This window comes from Engystomops pustulosus, chromosome 2 (genome assembly GCF_040894005.1).
Source record: "Engystomops pustulosus chromosome 2, aEngPut4.maternal, whole genome shotgun sequence".
NCBI classification, from domain to species: domain Eukaryota; kingdom Metazoa; phylum Chordata; class Amphibia; order Anura; family Leptodactylidae; genus Engystomops; species Engystomops pustulosus.
The window spans coordinates 33,393,481-33,414,530 of NC_092412.1; the positions used below are offsets into that span (position 1 = coordinate 33,393,481).

At 40.7% G+C, this 21,050-nt stretch overlaps 1 protein-coding gene across 1 annotated transcript; it reads right to left on the reverse strand.

The window, feature by feature from the left end:
• Nucleotides 1-3,118: 3,118 nt before the first annotated feature.
• Nucleotides 3,119-12,893, reverse strand: LOC140117450 (collagenase 3-like). Its single transcript, XM_072134203.1, has 10 exons — nt 12,596-12,893; nt 11,395-11,639; nt 10,184-10,332; nt 9,020-9,145; nt 8,560-8,721; nt 8,249-8,366; nt 7,635-7,768; nt 6,999-7,158; nt 6,603-6,706; nt 3,119-5,005 (listed from the first exon to the last, which is right to left on the reverse strand). The coding sequence occupies exons 1-10, from the start codon at nt 12,761-12,763 to the stop codon at nt 4,905-4,907; spliced, it is 1,467 nt and encodes a 488-aa protein (XP_071990304.1). The 5' UTR covers nt 12,764-12,893; the 3' UTR covers nt 3,119-4,904.
• Nucleotides 12,894-21,050: the final 8,157 nt, after the last annotated feature.

The window sequence follows — 21,050 nt, forward strand, 5'->3', positions numbered from 1 at the left end:
CAAACACTACAAAATGGCCACCACATTGTATAATGCTCCCATTTTTTGCCCCTCAAGTTATATAATGCCCCCTTTTCTCTAGCCCCCTCCACAGAATAGCCCCTTTTCTCAAGGCCCCTCACTTATAATCCTCACTTTTCTATAGCGCTCAGATTTATACCCCCTTTCCTGTAATCCCCCATCTATAATTTAGCCTTTGTGTTCATGATACTGTGTTTTCTGTAGGACTCCTCCTTCCCCCTGACAATCCCCTTCTTTCCTTTTTGCTATGAAAAATAAAATAGGATTTCTTCTGTCAGAGGCTTAATGGTGATGCTGGGAGCCGAAGCTGTATAACAATCATGCTAGTGGTTACAAATGGGTTCTTTTGCATTCGATAGATTGTGGAGGCTCATATGAGGGGGAGCTGCTGAGGGCTAATATGAGGGGGAGCGATGAGGGAGAGCATGATATGCTGGGGGCATAGTATGAGGGGAGCTGGGGGGCACAATATCAGGGGAGGCAGACTATAAAGGGGTCACAATATGAAGGGAATATGAAGGAGAGCTGGGGGTAAATATGAAGAGGCTGGGGGGCAAATATGAAGGGGAGCTGGGGGGCACAATATAAGGGGGCAGACTATGAAGGGGTCACAATATGAGGGGGAGGTGTTGGGCAGAATATTGGGGGGGCAGACTATGAAGGAGTCACAATATGAAGGAGAGCTGGGGGGCACAATATGAGGAAGGGCAGACTATTAAAGGGTCACAAAAAAAGGAAGAGCTGGGGGAGGGGGGCAGAATAACATAAAGGTCAGAGAATGAGCCAGAATAGTGTCCCTTTTTCTGAAGTGCAAATGTTTTGAGGTAAGTCATCACAGCACTTATCTAATAAGTTTATTCAATGGTGGTGATGCATAGATATGAGATGCCTCACACTAATGGCAGAGATTTGTAGATTTTAGGCACCTGTATTCGCCCCTGCTGGAACCCAGTCCTGTATGGCAGATAAAGGTCTGAGTCATGTATGGAGACGCTGAGTCATTGCTGCTGCGGAGTCAGTGTTTTGCTCAGTCAGCTCACCCCCGGCTGGGTAACAGCTCAGGAGTCACATTACTGTGTTGTGCTTTCATCAGAACTTGGCGGAGAACACAAAGTTTCTGTCATGCGTTATAAGCATTTTTTTTCCCCTCTGTGGCGTCCACCTCAAGAATTTACGAGACAGGATGAAAAACACGGCGTCTTTTATTTTTCAATTGCAAAAAATACAAACACATTTGTTGCAAGTCTGCAAGTCATTGAAGTGGATCTGCCGCCTGCCGAGAGGGGATGCACTGGGTTTACGGAACATCCACATCTCTGTCGTCACAAGCTTCTCGGATTCCACAGACCCACTAATGATTGCCCTCACCATGAACTACAGATCTTTTCTTTGCTATTTTTTCCAAAATTAAATAAAATGTTTAAAATTAATTTAAAAAAATGCATTAACTTTAAAAAATAATAAGCTGGAAATATTATTTTTTTTATAAATTTAAAAAAAGTAATAATGGAGCTGTAATAATAATATTACAATATGCTGTGAAAAAGAACCTTTTTTGTGGTGAAATATGTCCTCAAAAGTTAATCTCTAGAGAGCTGTGTAACCCTTTTGTGTGCTGTAAAAGGGAACCTGTCACCGAATTTTTCACAATACATGTAGTAGTAGGTTCCCATAGAGCCCTAGTAACTAACTGAAACTCTTTTTTTAGCTTAAAATGGTTCCCCTCAGATTCCCATATATTCAAATTTACAATTTTAACTGGTATCCAAGGATGTCTATAGTGAGCCGAGGTGGGCATGGCCTCCTTCGGCTGAATCCAGCAGCTCTATCCCATGTAACATCATCGCAGGTCCTTTAGCCTCCTAACATTAGCAAACTGTATACCAAGCATATATCTCATGAAATCACAGCAGTCTGCACGGAGAGGAGTAGAAGTCCATGCAGGCATGCTGTGATTTTGTTTAATATGTGCACAGGGTGCAGTTTGCTATTGTTAAGAGACTAAAGCACCTATGATGATGCCACTCTGGTCACACAATATTAGGCCGCACCCCTCAATCACTCTATAGATCCCTAGATACCAGGCAAGTTTATTACTCTGATTTTATGGGGATTTGAGGGAAACAATTTTTAGCTAAAAGAAGGGTGTTACTATGGCTCTGTGGGAACCTGCCACTAGCTGTATTTGTGAAAAATGTGGTGGCAGGTTCCCTTTATCCCTAACAACAGAAGTGGGAAAATTAATTTATATTCTAGCATTGTAGCTTCTTCAGGTTTATTTGGTGTGTGTTCTCACACTACTGTGCTCTTAGGTTTCTGGTACTCTGAGTGATTGCTGTAGTATTCAACCAAAAGCCTGCTACAGCTTTTACTCAGAGCAGAAGGAAGGAACTGTTGATCAGTTTTATGCAGATATCTAAGAGCACAGTAGTATGAGAGCTGGTCTCTAAGCACAATCCGGGAATGTAATTATTATGTAAATCTTGTTTTATCTTGACAAAATGCATTTTTCGTATATTTTATAGACAAAATATTGAGAATATTTTTGGTAGCAGTGGCAAACAAAATTATATAGTGAATGGATGCAGACTAGAGATGAGCGAGCACTAAAATGCTCGGGTGCTCGTTATTCGAGACAAACTTTTCCAGATGCTCGAGTGCTCGTCTCGAATAACGAGCCCCATTGAAGTCAATGGGAGACCCGAGCATTTTTTTAATAAAACTGAACAGTAAAAGAACAGTGCAAAAAAAAAAATTCCAGATGTTTGCAGATGTTTTACTTGTAAGAACACATTGAAATAACACTATTCTTCACTTTGCAGGTGTTCGCGCGTGTCTCCCGCTAAGTTAGGAGATGTGCACGAACATCTGGAATGTGAAGAATATTGTTCTTTCAATGTGTTCTGCACTTAAATGCTCCTGTGTTCACTGTTTTTAATGTTTTAATTCTATTCTTCACATTGCAGGTGTGCGTGCGTGTCTGCCGATAGGTTCGGAGATACGCGTTCACAGCTGCAAAGTGAAGAATAGAATTAAAACATTAAAAACAGTGAATACAGGACCATTTAAGTGCAGAACACAATGAAAGAACACTATTCTTCACATTCCAGATGTTCCGAACATCTCTGAACCTAGCGGGAGACAGGCGCGAACACCTGGAAAGTGAAGAATAGTGTTATTTCAATGTGTTCTTACAAGTAAAACATATGGAAACATGTGTAATATTTTTTTTTACAATAAAAATACTTTTATTCAATTTATTTTATTAATTTACTGCTCGATCTCGAGCCGGCGAGATACTCGTCCGAGTAACGAGCCAGTCCGAGTATGCTAATACTCGACCGAGCAGTATACTCGGACGAGTATACTCGCTCATCTCTAATGCAGACATCTCAATGTACAGAGACATTAAGGAATTGTCAAATGCCAATCTTCTGGCCACTACAGTCAGATATTAGGTGAATGTGGGGGAAATGAATACATATAAATTTACAAGGTAGACTTACAGCTATAAAACGAACACTACTACCACCTAGTATAAATTTAGCCTAAGATTACTGGGCACAAAGCGGCATCTTGTATGAAGAAGAGGTCCCATGCACCTTTACAGCAGACCCAGATCAGTTATGAGAGTTTCTGTTTTATGCATTATTTGATAATTAATCAATATGCAACTCTGATCCCATAAACAGAAATCATCCATCTATATTCAAAACATATAGTGAATACAGCAACAAAAGAAACGCTATAACACATAAATCAAGATATAATAAATAGCTAAAAAAATATATCATCCAAAACAAAACAGTAGTCCATTATCATGGTCATCAAATCCTTTGGTCGTGACTTGTTCTCTGCCAGCAGTATTATAGGTAGTGAGGGCGCTGCCCTGTTATTTCTCAGGATGCTATAGGGGAAGTGCAGACATAGAATAAAACATGCAGAACATTACATATAAGCGATGAGAAGGTGGAACGTAGATGGTTTTGGAGGTTTTAATCATTGGGGTTTATAGAGCTCCTAAAGTTAAATATAGTGATACAATTTTAATACTTCCTCCCCACCTATTTAGCTTTAAAGGGGTTGTCCAGGAACAGCAAGTTATCGTCTATCAAAAGGGGATAACCTGCCGATCAGTGGGGTCCCTGTAGTCGGACCTCCAACAAATCACGAGAACCGAGGTCCGTTGTATTACAAGTTGAAGACAGCAGCTAGTCACAGATGCTGCTTTATTCATCTCAATGGTGCTGACGGAAATAGTCAAGCTACACTACAATCAGTCAACGCTATAGACAGTGAATAGAGTGGCAGCGCATATGTCTAAACTGCCGCTACATTCATTTAGGGTACAATGGACCCCTGCTCTCGTGATCTGTGGGGGTCTATCTATTGTGACCCCACCCATCAGTTAGTTGTCTTCTATCCTGTGGATAGGGGATACCTTGTTGTGATTGAACAACCCCTTTGAGACAGACTAGTTACCGTGCTTCAGCTTTCACCACATGGCTACCAGGCAGTGCTTCCCAAAAAACAGTTTGCCAGTCTTCAACCCCAGAAAATATTGGCCCCAAATTGAACAGACAAAGACTCAAGAACCGGCAGTACTCAAACCAAGTTTACCGCCATTTTGGTCAGATTGTTAAAACAATACAGTCAAAGGATCTCAATTCGGACAATATATCAGCAATTGGGTAACATATACTTCAGTATATGTCAGTTACTCCAGAACTAGAGCTACCTTTTAAATTTTAGTGTTTACCCCTACTTGTCATGGCACAAAATATTAACCCCCTCATTGTCATTGCTATGATCCAATGAGCTTTACATATAATATGAAAAGGACAGATCTCCGGTTGTAGATGTGCTGTGCTTCATACTCAGGATTAGCACCACAGGATGGAGTTGGTCTTCATTAATCGGGTCACTTTCTTACTCCAGATGCTGTATTCAAACTGAACGGGTCCATTGAAGAAGTAGATATAACCTACAATAGATAAACATAAATGATGATATATTAGGTCACATTTATCAAAACCAGTGCAAAACCAGTCTGTAGTTTGTGCAATTTGCCCCTGCGGTGTGTACTGCACTGGAAGTGTGCACCATTTTTTTGGTACACTTGGTTCATGCTACAAAATTGTGGCGCAGACAGAACTGTAGCGCACATCAGTAATAAATGTGGCACATGGGCCGACTAAGCCCTAAAACACCCCTTTAAGTGCACATTTTTCCTGTCTTGTCGGACACAGTGCAGCCGCGACACAAAACTGGCAATAGATGTGGGCCAATGTCTGTCACACCAAATGGGCCTAGTCCCGGGCTCCAACCCAATACAGAGGAACTGGAAAGACAACTCATTTTAGAGGCTTTCAAGGTTCAACTTGTAAGAAGTTAATTGAAGATGAGCCCTCAGTATACAGGTGGTCTCCTACTTAAGAACACCCGACTTACAGATGACCCCTAGTTACAAAAACGGACGTCTGGTAATTGGTAATTTACTGTACTTTAGCCATAGGCTACAATGATCAGCTGTAACACTTATCACAGGTGTCTGCAATGAAGCTTTATTGTTAATCCTGGCTTTTATGACAATCCAACATTTTTAAAATCCAATTGTCGCAAAGACCAAAAAAAATAATTTCTGGAGCAACAATTAGAAAATATACAGTTCCGACTTACCTTATATACTCGAGTATAAGCCTTGTTTTTCAGCACAAAATTTGTGCTCAAAAACCCTAACTCGGCTTATACTCGAGTCAACTAAAAACATAAAGACAAAACTCACGTTTCTGACGTCACCCATAGGTCCTCTTCTGTCTGAGACAGTCTGAGACAGAAGAGGACCTATGGGGGACGTCGGAAAGATGAGTACAGTGTTATTTTTTTTCCTACTATAGGGGCTGGGCAGGCTGTATGCTACAGGGGTTGGGCAGGCTGTATGCTACAGGGGCTGGCAGACTATATACTGGGAGGCTGTAACCAATGCATTTCCCACCCTTGGCTTATACTCGAGTCAATAGGTTTTCCCAGTTTTTGTGTTGAAATTAGGGGTCTCGGCTTATACTCGGGTCGGCTTATACTCGAGTATATACGGTACATACGAATTCAACTTAAGAACAAACCTACAGAACCTATCTTTTACGTAACCCGGGGACTGTCTGTAATTTTATTTGGCAGGTTTTAGGAACCCCAATCTTCCACTGTAATGATATATCTCCTACCACCATTTCTATTCAGATTGATGCCATAAATTCTAGTTTACCCCTGTTCACACTTAAAATAGTTTATCACTGGTCCTTTGCTCATCTTCCACTTTGTAACTCCTCCACAATTGTGTTGAGTCTGAACTCATGCTAAATGTCCTTACATTACTCAGACACACTTAGACAATTCTCTTAGTTATTGTAATTGCTGTTTTGCCTCCTCCTCGAGTGTTCTGTATGTTATTTATCTGCTCCCCCATCTTTATCCTGTTTCTCTAAAGCCTATATAAAGATTGGAGTCATTGGCCTTTAACAGATCTATTTTGAGTTTCAGATGCTTGTAGAAACAATCAAATAAGGAAGAAATCCTGTATTTACCATTTCTTCGATAAGCCGCATCAACTTTTTCTCCAATACCCAAAAAGTCTTCTGCGATCAGCCTGGGGAAACCTTTATCCAGTGTCATGCTTTCTTCATCATAGCTGGAATAGAGAAGAGAAGGGTTTTGATTCTTACCCTGTTGACAAACTCATACCATTCCTTTTACTTTTCAAACTGGTCAGCAAGTTGTCCTTAGCGCTATAGATTGCAAAAAGTTGTCCTAGTGAGTCAGAGTTATATGTAGCTTTGTATCGACAGGACATCTCAGTGGTGGTTAGAAAGGTAGCCCCCTGTTTAGTTAAGTATATTACAAGGCTACTTTACTTTAAGGGGGTTGTTTGCTATGGATGGCCATACAGGGATCAGTACAACTCATAGTGGTGGCTTTCCTACCTCCAATACTTCTCTCCAGTGAAGAAATACGTCTTTCCATTTGCATCATTATGCACAGCTGCATCTATAGATTTCAGAGTCTTTGGAAAACCAAGTTCATGTAATTTTTTGGGATAATCTTCCATGATATCATATCCATTCAGGGCCCAGAACTTTTTTCCTAGACAAATGATATTAACGTAATACAAATAACTATAATTGTGAGAAATAATAACCAATATCATTTATTTATTTGTTTTTCTCAAGTAGCATTTTTGTGTTTTTTATGTAAATAGACCAAAATAAACTGGATTTGTTGTATTAATGATCCTCTCTGCCCTCATATATCACCAAATGTCCATAATAAAACCCATGGTGTATAAATCCCATAAAGGTTGCTATAAGTTACACCCAGAGAGGTCCACTTTTTGGCCTTTCGACTTTTGTCTAATAGGTCACGAGATCAAGAGTCTTCAGAACAGATGAACAATTTGATTATCAAGAAGGGGAGGGGTCTTGGCACCATAATGGATAATGGAAGCCCATTTGTATCATTTCTGTGGGACCACTTTTTGTCTTCAATTCTATACAATGACAATACATCCCTCACAATTTTTTTGCTGTACAATATTTCAATGTAGCAAAAGTCATACTCACCTCTAAAAATGTATATCAGATCCTTCTGGGGGTATTCATAAGCCGCATCAATTTTGTTTGGAAGTTCAGGCCAGAAGGATTTAGTCAAAACTAACTCAGCATCTGTCATCTGTGGATGGACCCTCCAAAAGAACCTGAAACAAAGAAGAGAATGTCAACCACCAAACTTCTCTTATGTTCCCTCCTTACCTCATGAAGGGACTTTACCCATGGTCTGTTACCATATACTATCATGAAGCAGACCTAGTTCTCTAAAGCAGACGTGGGTGCTCTTCTCCATACAATGATATTTGGAGGCCTGGTACAGGCTTTGGGGCTTGGCAGCTACAAGTTATAACTCTATCTAAAAATAATTTATCAAGGGAGTTTTGAGCACTGTAGGTCCATATGGTCATATAGAAAAAAGGTTATGTTGTTAAGCTCCCTCAACATGGAAGACAGCACTTGAGATGTTGGCCCAAGTCAACCAGACATTTACATGGCAGTAGCCATATATCAATGTATAACAAATAAATGTAATTCATGATGGCCGAAGCCACAGCTATTGCTTGGTACTATCTTAGGACATTGGTTGTTCCAATTGCATTACCAAACAAGTATCCAGTGGGTTGTACCTGTCTTTGAAAATAAACTTTTCTCCTCTGAGTTCAGTGACTGCATCAATCTCTAGGTCGGGGTCACACTTTTCGGGAGTTTTGGGATGTTTCGGGTTTGGATCTCTATTACCAGGCCCTAGAAATAATCAAAGCATTTTTAGTTAACATATTAAGATCAAGACCTTTAGTATCATATATTGACCTGGAGGCAAAACTTAACTTATGGTGCATAATAACTCATTCTGGTTGTAATATGGATGCTAAAAAGTGTGGAAGTGAAGTGACCTGACACTGTTGTCCCAAAGACAAGATTAAGATGATTTTCTCACCATAAAGTTCTTGAATTCCTTGTACATCGTCATCAGGAAGAACAAAGCTGGTGGTCTCTGCATAACTATAAACTGGATACATCAAGGACCCTGGATCTCTAGAATGGTCAAGGCCTAGAGCGTGGCCAAATTCATGCGCAGCGACAATAAACAGGTTGTATCCTGCAAAACAGTAACATTTACATAAAATTTTTAGTTAAAATGGCTTTTTGGTTCTTGGGTAAATTGTAAAATAGATGAACCTAACTGATCTTCAAGAAAGGTCCTACACTGATGAGAAATTCTTCCTGCTTAAATCTAGCAGAAATCGACAGAGCAATGCACAGAAATCTTTGTCCACTACATTTCCGGCAGTCCAGAAACCGGCAAATATGGCTTGAAATGGTATGAAAACCCAGCCTCTAGGTGGGAATTCCCAATGTCTACTGTACACAGATTCTACATTAAAACTAGAACTTACCTTTAAAGTCATTTGTGAATATCTCATCATCATCAAAGTGAGTGTCTCCTCCAAGTTTGTCTCCAGGTGGAAACGCGTGAGCTAGCAAACCGTTAGGTCCATCAAATGGGTAGTAATCACCATGTTCTAAAAAATGAACAAAACATCATAATTATATAAGACACTTATTATATGTGGAGTTCTTTGAAAGGCGTCAGGGGACATACGGGAAGGGTAGTCAAACAGTCGTACAATCCAAAGTTTATGGGTTTGATGAGAACGGACAGATGTGTCCACCAGCTTTATAGACATTGTTATAGTGAAATCTCTGCTCATTAGAAGTTGAATTTTCCCATTCTAGTGATTATGATGGATCATTTATGGAAAATCCCTAAAAATGTGATACTAATGGTTGGTAGTATTGTACATTGCTGCAGAATATATTGGCATTGTACAGGCAGTCCCCGGGTTACGTACAAGATAGGGTCCGGAGGTTTGTTCTTAAGTTGAATTTGTATGTAAGTCGAAACTGTATATTTTATAATTGTAGATCCAGACATTAAAAATTTTGGCCGCAGTGACAATTGCAGTTTAAACATTTTTTGCTGTAATTGGACCAAGGATTATCTATAAAGCTTCATTACAGACACCTTACAGCTGATCATTGCAGTCTGGGACTATAGTAAAGCATTCATAAAGCTTCACCAGAGGTAAGAGGGGTCTGTCTGTAACTATGGGTTGTCTGTAAGTCAAGTGTCCTTAAGTAGGGGACCGCCTGTATATATAACATCCCAGGCTTAGGAAGCAGTAGGTCTAGTTTAATCCAATCCCAATTCCTTGCATTAGTACATGAACATAAGCACATCATATCATATTATCATATCACATTATGGTTTCCCATCTGTCCATGTCGTAGAAACCTTAATGCTTAGAAAGTGGAAGCAAATAGTTCATAGTCTGTGGTTTCAGTAGTTTTGTAATCACAGCCTCATATCTGTGAGGGTTATAGTTCATGTACTTATCATGCCGCACTATGTCTTAGTTCTCGGTCCAACTATGTGGTTTTTGGTTTCATGCCTTTTTATAACTGTTTATGTAAATGAAGAGCTGACAACTGATTTTTCTTATCTAAAGGGTCACCATGAGATCATCTTCAATGAAATCTTTATCTTAATATAAACCTACCTTTTTTTCCAAAGGAAACCATAATATCAGCAGTGCCGGAGCGTATTCTGGTGAAATTCAATGGGGTGACATCACTCCACACTTTCAATGCTTTCTTAATGGCTCTGTCCACATCTGCACGTGGTAAATCTGGGGTGTAGTTGACAATTCTAGAAGATAAAAATATTATAAATACTATCAATGCAAATCTTATTTGGCAATACAGACCATTGGAACATTAGGCCTTTGGGTCATTTGCTAGTTATGTAGAGTGAGTCCTCAATAAGAGGCAATCTATTAAAGGGGTTTTCCCACAAAACAAGTGAGGCCACAGGATAGGGCCTACCTTGGTTATCCGTGGGAGTTTCATTGATGAGACCCCCACAGATCACGAGAATTGGTGCTCCGATGGTGTCCAATGTACACCTGTTGGACCCTCTCTCCCTGAGATGAGTGGAATAGCCAATCACACATGACCAGGCTGCCCCGTTCATCTCTATGGAGTTGACAGACATTGCCTAGTGGCAATCTCCATCAGCTCCATGTAGATGAATGGGGCATCCGGCCATGCGTGACCGGCTGTTCGGCTCATCTCATGGAGTCAGAGGTGTCCGATGGTGGTACATCACTATGACCCCGACCTGTGGATAGGACCTAACTTGTTTTGAGGGGAAACCGTTTTAACGTAAACCAAATTTATCATAGCAATTGTGGTTGGCAAGGGGCCCACAAACCTCATTGCTTGGGGAGTAGGCTTCTCTCAGCTTGACTGAGTTACTAACTGTTGGCCAAATGTTCATTCGCCTGAAATCTATTCTTCCTGACTATACAATACAATGCATGTGCTTTCACGGGCAAAAAGTCTACCAAGCTCCACTGATGATTTCTTTATCTCCTGGGAAACAAAGTATCGCTCACAAAATTGGTGGGCCTGGCATATAACAAGTGAGTTCCTGGACCGAACCTAGAATCACTGACCTGACCAGACACTCTGAGTTCTGGATCGGATTCTAGGTTTGGACTCGGCAATGGAGCAAGTTTCTCCGACTGAACTTGCTTGAGGGCAACAGGCATCAATCATATGTTCTCTACCTTCTAAAACAATGTAATCAGATTGATGCTAAAATAATTGGAGAAATTTTCATAATATAAAATACAATTAAGTCAAAAATTTATGTAAGTTATCATATAGATAAGAAAATACAAGAGCAGAGACCTGGTTATAGACCTACCTGTAGGTGATATTGAATCTGTGCCATTTAAGCTTCCTTGGAAAGAAGTTGTATTCTCCTATATCTGGGACCCCGCATCTCGGTTGTTTCATAATTTCCAGAGTTTCTTCATCCAGTTTCCCTGTAACATCCAGGCCAAAAAAGGCTTGCATCTCCTTTAGCTGGGCCGTCACGCTGTTAGCTCCGCTCTTCCTCAGGATCCCGCTGGGGTTGGATGGAGAACTGTACAAGGCGCTAAGGTATTTCTGGACACAAAGTAGAATGATGCATAGTAGAATACAATGGATATACATGGACAATGCGGAGGTATGATCTATGAAACATAAAAATTGTGCTACTTTTGACACAACCAAACTTCTTACAACTATAATCTGAGTTCTTGGTTCTGTTTCTTCTCCTGTTGTCACCACATTGGAAATGAGACCTACGTGGGATCAGTGCCGTGACCCAATAATAGCTTCTTTGTCTTGTAGCTGGCATCATTCTCATTTAACATGCATCCTATATCTGTATATAATGGAAATATACCCGAAATGTATAGGGGTAACTGCCTTTATTTTCCAATGGGTCCCTCAAAAATTGAGATCTGGTATCTGCCTGAAGTTTTGTGCATTTTCCGAAATAAGTCCTATATTCATAAGAAACCTGTTACCAGATTTTACCCCATTAAACTAGCAGCCCCATTAGTTCAGGTATGAAATGTCCTTTCTAGAGTTCCTTCTTTTTTTAAAATTTCATTTGTTTACCTATAAAAAATCTCCTCCAAAGTCATGTGAAAATGGGTAGAGTCACATTTGTCCCATGTAAGTTTAGAGGCTGCAGAGGTAGTGTCAGTTCAGTTCTATAGCATCTAGAAACTTGGTGTTGGTATCATATTGAAGACATATTTCAGATTCTACTCTTTAATATCACACCAAAAATGTGTCTAGGTAATATAGAACTGAAGATAGGTGCTTCTGAAGTGACACTTCTGCTTAAAGTGACTCACCTCATGAAAAATATGACTCATCTCTGCTCATTTTCACATAACTTTAGAGGAGAATTTTTATATGTAAATGTGTGAGGTTTCACATGAAAGAGGGAATTCTAGATAGGATATAGGGTGCTAGTAGTTTAATGTGGTATGGTCTGGTGACAGAGTCGTGTTAAATCTTTTCTATAGAAAGAATAGACAGCTACAAGGTAAAGAACAGGTACATACCTGTGCAAAGCGCAAATCCTTCTCTGTGACTTCTTCAGAGCTGTCCGACACAGGAACAGGGATGGAAAAACAGAGGCAGAGACAGACGGCCAGTACAATGACTGCTGATATTGTAGGTGGCATGTTGGGTCCCTTATGCCCTGAACCTCTGGTGTCTGCTGAATGCATATGAGCTCCTTATATAGTGCAAGAGCCATGAGTCACTCCATTGACACAAGCTGAAACGTCTAACCAATGCATGGTAAATATGATTACTCCCAAATCCCCCCACAAGACATCCTGGTTTGTGGTGCGGAGCAGAAAAACTCCTCCATCTGTGCCCTGCAAAGAGGATATTATAAAGTAAACATGTCCTCAGCAGATTTGTGTGCGGGAAGTACTGAGTTGCATAAAGTGCCACACTGTGCTGGGATTTATTCATTAGTTTGCAAAATAAACTTTTTTTTTTACTTTTTGAAGTTAAAAGAAAGAATTTAGAGGAAGACGTTATTGTGGACAATTTACCCTAAGAAAGAATCTTGCCCAGACAGCAGGTTAACCGGAAATTTATAGCCGCGAGTATAGGTGTTATTGTCCATATGAAATGTACAATGGATAGACTGATAGATAGAGAGGTAGGAAATAGTTGATATAGATAGATAGATAGATAGATAGATAGATAGGAGATAGATAGATAGATAGATAGATAGATAGATAGATAGATAGATAGATAGACAGACAGATAGATAGATAGATAGATAGATAGATAGATAGATAGATAGATAGATAGATAGATAGATAGATAGATAGGAGATAGATAGATAGATAGATAGATAGCGATAGACAGATAGATAGATAGATAGATAGACAGACAGATACCCTGTTTCCCTGAAAATAAGACATATCTTATTTTGTCTTATATTAATTTTTGCTCCTTAAGAGGCACTAGGTCTTATTTTCAGGGGATGTCTTATTTTTCCATGAACAAGAATTTACATTTATTGGTGAACAAAAAAATCAACTTCTAAAACATCCTTATTACTCTCCAAACTCTGAACTAATGGAATATTTAGCCCCAATCTCTCATGTTTAGCAATAGCACTTTCCTTAAATGACCACTTCATGTCCATGTAGCTGCTTGTAGCGTATTTGTCCTGCAACAGTCAGTGATTTTATTCTAATATACTAATATTCTTTATACTAATGTACGGCTTGGAGTGAGATGTAGCAATGTCTGCCACTAGGTCTTATTTTCAGGGGAGGCCTTATATTTCTAAAATTGAACAAAATTGTACTAGGTCTTATTTTTGGGTGATGTCCTATTTTAGGGGAAACAGGGTAGATAGATAGATAGATAGATAGATGAAGACTCGTACAGTACTCCAAGTCCAGCTACAATCCCAGAATTTTAATGTATTTTTCACAGTCCTGCTGCTACTAACTACACACACAAATGTATGATTAGATGGTTATCCAAGGACAACATATAACATCAGCTGTAGTTTTGGATGGTGAAGGTGTGATCATCCATGTGTTAGGAAATTTTTGTGCCGTATTATTGGCTGTATCTCTAAGATGAGATATCAGTGTGAGCCATATCTTGCGTTTATCAGAATTGGCATCATCAGTATCATCAGTGCATGGTGGCATCACTGTGTGCCACACTTTACCTACTAAAGGTTCTAAATAGGAGAGCCCATTAAATAGTACAGGTCATACACTTTTGATCAGCAGAGATGACCTACAAAACCAGGTACAGTCACTCGTATGGATGAGCTACAAAGTCCATGTAAACATTAAAGGGAATGTGATGCTTGCAGGAGTGTCAGAGAAGTTATGTTGACAAATCTTATGGAGATAATACAATTTTACTTCAGTCCCTTGTAAGAACATATATAAGGATTTGGAAATTCCCATGAGCTGTTCCACAATGGAGCGGAAAGGAAAAGAGGAAGAGATGTCAACCACATCCCAATTACTAACATCTCAAGTGTTAAAATGGATGGTATCACAATAAAATTACCTATATTATACCTCCTATCTGAACAGACCATGCCTTGAAGAATCTCCATGTTGTTAAGCAACTGTTCTAGTTGTTGGATGCCATTTGATCCTGGAAGCCTAATCAAGTCTGAATTTGTTCCTGATATACGGGTTATGTACAGGATAGGTTCTATGGGTTTTTTCTTAAGTTGAATTTGTATGTAAGTCGGAACAGGTATATTTAATAAGGGTAACGCCAACCAAATACATTTTTGGTTCCTGTGACAAATAGATTTAATAATTTTAGGGGTGATAGATAAACAAGTATTAACAATAAAGCTTTATTGCAGACACTTTACTGATGACCATGGGACTAAACCTTAGTAATTACCAGCGTCCAGAGATCTTCACCAGAGGTCAGGGTGGACAGAGAGGTCCGTTTGTAATTAGGGGTTGTCTGTAAGTCAGGTGTTCTTAAGTCGGGGACCGCCTGTACTCTTGAGTTGTTTTTTCCCCCATCTTGTAGCACCAGAACATTGGATAATTCTTCCTGCCTATGAGCTCTGCAGCTGTATAAATGTTTCTGAATGGGTTGATCTAACAATCCTATATAAACCTGACCTGCCCCCGATCATACAATTCCTAGGATCCAGAATGTTCCATAGTTCCACTAGGTCTTCTACTTTAATACAATTTTACTTTGACTCTTGATTACTTCATCTGGTTTCTCAAAGTCTTTCCAGGCAACCATGTTCTTGTACCTTGTCTACATTTCTCCGCTTTATTCTTTATACATTACCTGATCCTGTGACTACATTCTTGGGTTGTGACCTTATTCTAGCTCCTCCTGGCCAGTCCTGAGCACCTTGCTTCTTGCTCTGGTCCTTTGTGTATATACACCTGGTTTCAGATCCTGGTTCCATGTTCCGACTCCATGTCTAGTCTTGTTTCTTTCCTAACTTCACTGGGTGACCAGGTGACTATTCTGGGGACCACAACTTTGGGATCCTCCTCCATCAATGCTCATCCATCTTTATAAGGGTTATCATAGACTCTGCTTCTAATGTTCTCATCCTGGTACCAGGGAGCCATTTTTGGCCATAAAAGAGTTAAATTGAAAGTCACCTTTACAACATGAAGTAAGGCCGGTTAAGCCCTAGATAAAAATCTCTAACATTAACCAGTGCCAAACTAGTTGCCATCGTAAGTATCCTTTTCTAGAGCAATACATTGCAATACATTGGGGTCCATTGCGTTGAACATACCGTATATACCGGCATATAAGACGACTTTTGAAGACTTAAAAATCTTCTGTCTGGTCTGGGGTCGTCTTATACGCCGGTAATGTTTCTTCTCACCTTTCCCGCGATCCACCGAAGCTCCGCTGCTACACTCCGGCCGGCGGTGACAGCTCCGTGGGTGCCGGCGTTGCAGAAAATATGACGCCGGCACGCGGCTGACGTCATATTCTGTGAGCCGCCATCGCTCAATGAGCTGTCACCGCCGGCCGGAGTGTAGCAGCGGAGCTTCGGTGGATTGCGGGAAAGGTGACAAGCTGGCCGTTACCTTGGACCCCTCAACGCTGCTCCCGCGGTCTCCCGGCACGCTCTCCGCACCCGCAGCCTCCCGGCACGCTCTCAGCTCCCGCGGCCTCCCGGTGCGCTCTCCGGTCCCGCGGCCTCCCGTCGCACTCTCTGGTCCCGCGGCCTCCCGGCGCGCTCTCTGGTCCCGCGGGCTCCCGGTAGGCTTCCTGGTCCCGCGGCTGCCCGGTAGGCTTCCTGGTCCCTCGGCCTCCGGCTCTCCACACTGATCCCAAGGCCACTCACCAAGTTGCTGCCTGGCCAGCACACTTCCTAGGCTCACAGTATGCCTCCTAACCGACCCACCCCACTGCAAGATATGTAAGTCCCTATATATGTATGTATAGTTAATGATTGTATGCTATATGTGTGTATTTGCTTACAGTATGTGCTGTATGTATGGAAAAGAGGTAGTCTTATACGGCGAATATATCTTAAACTCTATATTTTAACAGGAAAGTAGGGGGGTCGTCTTATACACCAGGTCGTCTTATACGCCGGAATATACGGTACTTGAATGATTTATGTCTGTAATAGAAATAGATGTATCGCGGAGGTCACGGAGGACAAAGTTTATGAATAAAGAGGGAAAAATGTACGTTTCTTTCCCATTCCTTTTCATCAATGACAAGTAGGCTCCATGTCCTGACTGGATATTAGACATTTGATACACAGGGTACATTCTGTGATGGGGTCTATGTTGGGATTGGCTGGGAATGCAGTCATCCAGATTGTGTGAAAAATGAAGCAAATACCAAAAGTGAGGAAATGCTGTTCTAGTCTGTAAGTAATACTTTACTTTCTGTGTTGCAAAATATATTCATCAAACTAAAACCTGTCATTTTATTTCCTTTGCTTTTTATACCACGCCTTTAGAGATAATATCCTGCACATAATTGAGAGTCATTAAATAAAATATTGAATGACACCATTGGGGCATGAATAAAATATAGCAATTTAGAGGTAAAAAAAATGTAATAAGTATCTTTAACTATGTATGACACTTATCATTTATCTATAAGAAAGAGGAAAAGCCTCTATAGGCCTGACAACTGCCGATCAGGAGAAAAGAAGCTGAATTTTCTGTAATATGCCTAATATTGGATAAAGAGCAGGTCCACAGGCTCATCCTACGCTCTCTCTCATTCCCTCTATAACTTTGAGTAGTTCCTTCTAGAAGGTTCTGGGTGGACAGCCAATTAGTATGCCCATCTGCTACATGTGACAGGATTACATGAGCAAACCATTAACAGAGATAAACATGCACATGAAAATATTATAATACAACAATATACTACAATATAGTGTTAACAATGGCCAGCAGGCAGAGTTGGTACTCTACCTGGCTTTCTCAGATAGGGCCCAAAGCACACCTGTCACCAGGAATGTCATTTTTAGCTGGTAACAGAGACCAACCCCCAGGACTCACCACATGCTGCTGGCAGGGAGGCAGGTAACATTAAATAAAGTTATATAAAGTACTGAAATAATTCAAAATACCGACAAAGGCATTTTTAAACCGCATAGTATAGGCTATTCGAACTTGTCACCAGCTAAAAATGATATTTCTTGTGACATGTTTTGCTTTAAGCCCTATCTGAGTAAGCCAGGTGAAGTAGCAATACTACCTATAGGCCATTGTTAACACTGTGTTGTATTATAATATTTTGATATGCATGTTTATTTCTGTAAATGTTTTGCTCATGTATTAATAATAATTCTTTATTTATATAGTGCACACAGATTACACAGCGCAACACAGAGCTCACCAAATTGGTCCCTGTCCCCAATGGGGCTCACAATCTAATCAACCTACCTATGTTTTGGAGTGTGAGAGGGAACCGGAGGACCCGGAGGAAACCCACACAAGCACAGAGAGAACATACAAACTCTTTGCAAATGTTGACCCTGGGACATGAACCCAGGTCCCCAGCACTGCAAGGCTGTAATGCATCATGCTGCCCAATACTGTCACATGGAAGCAAATGGACATCCTAATTGGCTGTCAGCCTCGAACCTTCTAGAAGGTAGTCCTCAAAGTTAGACCTGGTGTGGGAAGTGAGTAGTGGAAGTGAAGAGTTGGAGAAGTGTGTATAGAGTTCAGTGTTAATGGACACTATAGTTGGAATGAGAGAGAGCAAGAAAAAGAGACAACCTTCGGACCATCACTGCAGGGCTGCATGGACCTAACCCAGCCCTAGAGTCAAGGAGATATTTTGTGTGCTACAGCCACACGACTGAGAAAGCTATCAGTTCTTAGCCACAGCCCCAGCCAGTTCTACCTCAGCCAACCTTCTACCAGAGACAAATACTGAACTATTGTTGTTGCTGCTTTGGTTTCTAGTTTGTAGAACTGCAAGTTGGATTCTTTCCGCGTGTGTCCCTGGGCTAGCCACCGCTAACATCCTGTAACTGCTGCCCCAGGGGTATCCTTACATCTGTCTGGCCTCTCTTCTATCAGTGTCCCTGTCAGCCCTGACAGGTGTGGGAAGATTCAATAGAGGGCCACCCTGACCAACCTGACCACTCTCCTCCTGGGCAGTAAGATTCCATGTTGGTACATTGCTTCTTATCCTGGACCATCGGAGCCAAGATTCTTTGGTTTGCTCGTCCAACCCGGTTTGCCAGTCCACTTACAGTTTCCTTTGGGTCAAGTAGCCCAATTATAAAGGGTTGGTACATTGCATCTACTCCTGGACCAACAGAGCCAAGATTCTTTGGTTTGCCTGTCCAACCCGGTTTGCCAGTCCACTTACAGTTTCCTTTGGGTCATGTAGCCCAATTATAAAGTGTTATATAGTTCATGTCTCCAAAACAATGCACTGAGCTCTGTATTCTGTAGGTTGACCTCATTTAACTCCTACAATATATGAGCATCACTTATGTGGTGAGCTGTTATGTCACTCAGAGACAGGTAGATGATTCCACAACTTCCCTGACATTATGCTACTCCTCAGGTTTATGCAGCCGCAGAGTCTATGACTTTTATGTTGACTTAATACACCAAACAGTGTGTGGGGGTGGTTGTTAGGGCAAAAGCACACCACCTCCCTACCTTGAACATAAACCCCTATCAAATGAAGTAAATAATCAGGTACCCAAACTTGGTAAACAAAATACAATATGCTTTATTAGATAATCACAAAAAGCTTTCCCGTAGGAATAAAATATGGGAACACAAGAAAAAACAAACAGACTAAAATTGCACAAAACCCGGATCAAACTATGATAAAAGAGTGGTACAATCATACATGGTACAACATACTATTAGAGAAGACCTAATTCGTCCAAATGCCTTGCAATATAGTACATGATCTCCTAATAAGGGATTACATCCTACATGCCTCATCACTCTGAGGACCGTCAAGGAGAGAATCATACATCTGTAAATAGACCAACGATAGACCACTAATGTGAGGTATACAGACCGCGCTAATGTGCAGAGACCCCAACACGTGTTTCGCCTCCAAGGCTTGGAGGCGAAACACGTGTCGGGGTCTCTGCACATTAGCGCGGTCTGTATACCTCACATTAGTGGTCTATCGTTGGTCTATTTACAGATGTATGATTCTCTCCTTGACGGTCCTCAGAGTGATGAGGCATGTAGGATGTAATCCCTTATTAGGAGATCATGTACTATATTGCAAGGCATTTGGACGAATTAGGTCTTCTCTAATAGTATGTTGTACCATGTATGATTGTACCACTCTTTTATCATAGTTTGATCCGGGTTTTGTGCAATTTTAGTCTGTTTGTTTTTTCTTGTGTTCCCATATTTTATTCCTACGGGAAAGCTTTTTGTGATTATCTAATAAAGCATATTGTATTTTGTTTACCAAGTTTGGGTACCTGATTATTTACTTCATTTGATAGGGGTTTATTTTATGTTGACTTATCACACATATTACTCTGTGGATGATAACAATGTGATCCCTCACTAAGGCCTCAGAAATGTGTCAGCGTCAGTGCTCAGGTTTCTGGAGGAATGTGAGTATGTAGCTAACCCGTAACAAACACATTCCTCCAAAATCAGCAAACAGCCCAGGGACATAGAGTTTTATCTGTTTTGTAAAAGTGTGTCGCCGGTGGTTGTGCAATAAAATAGGGGCTGAACTTGGCAGCATGAAGATGAAGATGTCGTCTGGGGATCTTGGTATTAGTAAAATATTCAGGATGATGATAGAAGGAACAAAACCCCCACCCAAAATAAGGAGACATCTATGAGTAATGTTCTCCTGGGTAAATGACAGGAAGCATCAGAATAGGAAAAGGGTCACTTCACTGCCTTAGCCTTATATCTAAAGAACCTAACCAAAGAAAAGGGGAACATCTAGCACCCACCCAGCACCCTTTATTTGCACCTTATTAGTTCTCCCCATCTACATCTTAAAGCAGGTATAGATTCTCTATCTGCGTTTGTGCCAAATGAGCCCGGAGGATACAGACGCCATCTGTAAATATTTGTCTTGTTTACAATGGTGCTATTTGAAGTAATTCTGGGAAGTAATAAAATTACTTAGGGAGACTTTGCCATTGAAGACCACCTCTTCAATGATGCTCCACTGGGGGATTCTGGGAAATATGCACATGTGTTTTCCAGGATGTCTTCTTACTTCCCTGACCAATACTCCCGCCTTTCAATTAGTTAAAACAATTCCCAACACTGTACTGATGAGATGCAATAACATTGAAACAGGGCTGTCTACAGTTGGGAATCTGTAGATAAACTAGTTTGGATTGTATCCCACATCATGTCTTTAGACTTCAAGAAAGTCATGCTTGATGTTAAGGAGGCTGCCTTAGATGGTATCTAAGAGGCAATGTTTTCCTTATTCCATTCCTGAAAATGTATTTGCATATTTCCCATTTGAAGTAAGTAATTATCTTGGTGAAGTTGTGTACAGCATTTCCAA

What these genes read in the sequence shown, in the direction of transcription:
- LOC140117450 (XM_072134203.1), bottom strand. Translation starts at nt 12,763, where the DNA reads ATGCATTCAGCAGACACCAGAGGTTCAGGGCATAAGGGACCCAACATG. An exon ending in TCTGATATACATTTTTAGAG is followed by an intron (nt 7,159 to 7,634) that starts GTGAGTATGACT and finishes TCATTTGTCTAG; the next exon opens with GAAAAAAGTTCTGGGCCCTG. An exon ending in ACTGGAGAGAAGTATTGGAG is followed by an intron (nt 6,707 to 6,998) that starts GTAGGAAAGCCA and finishes TCTCTATTCCAG; the next exon opens with CTATGATGAAGAAAGCATGA.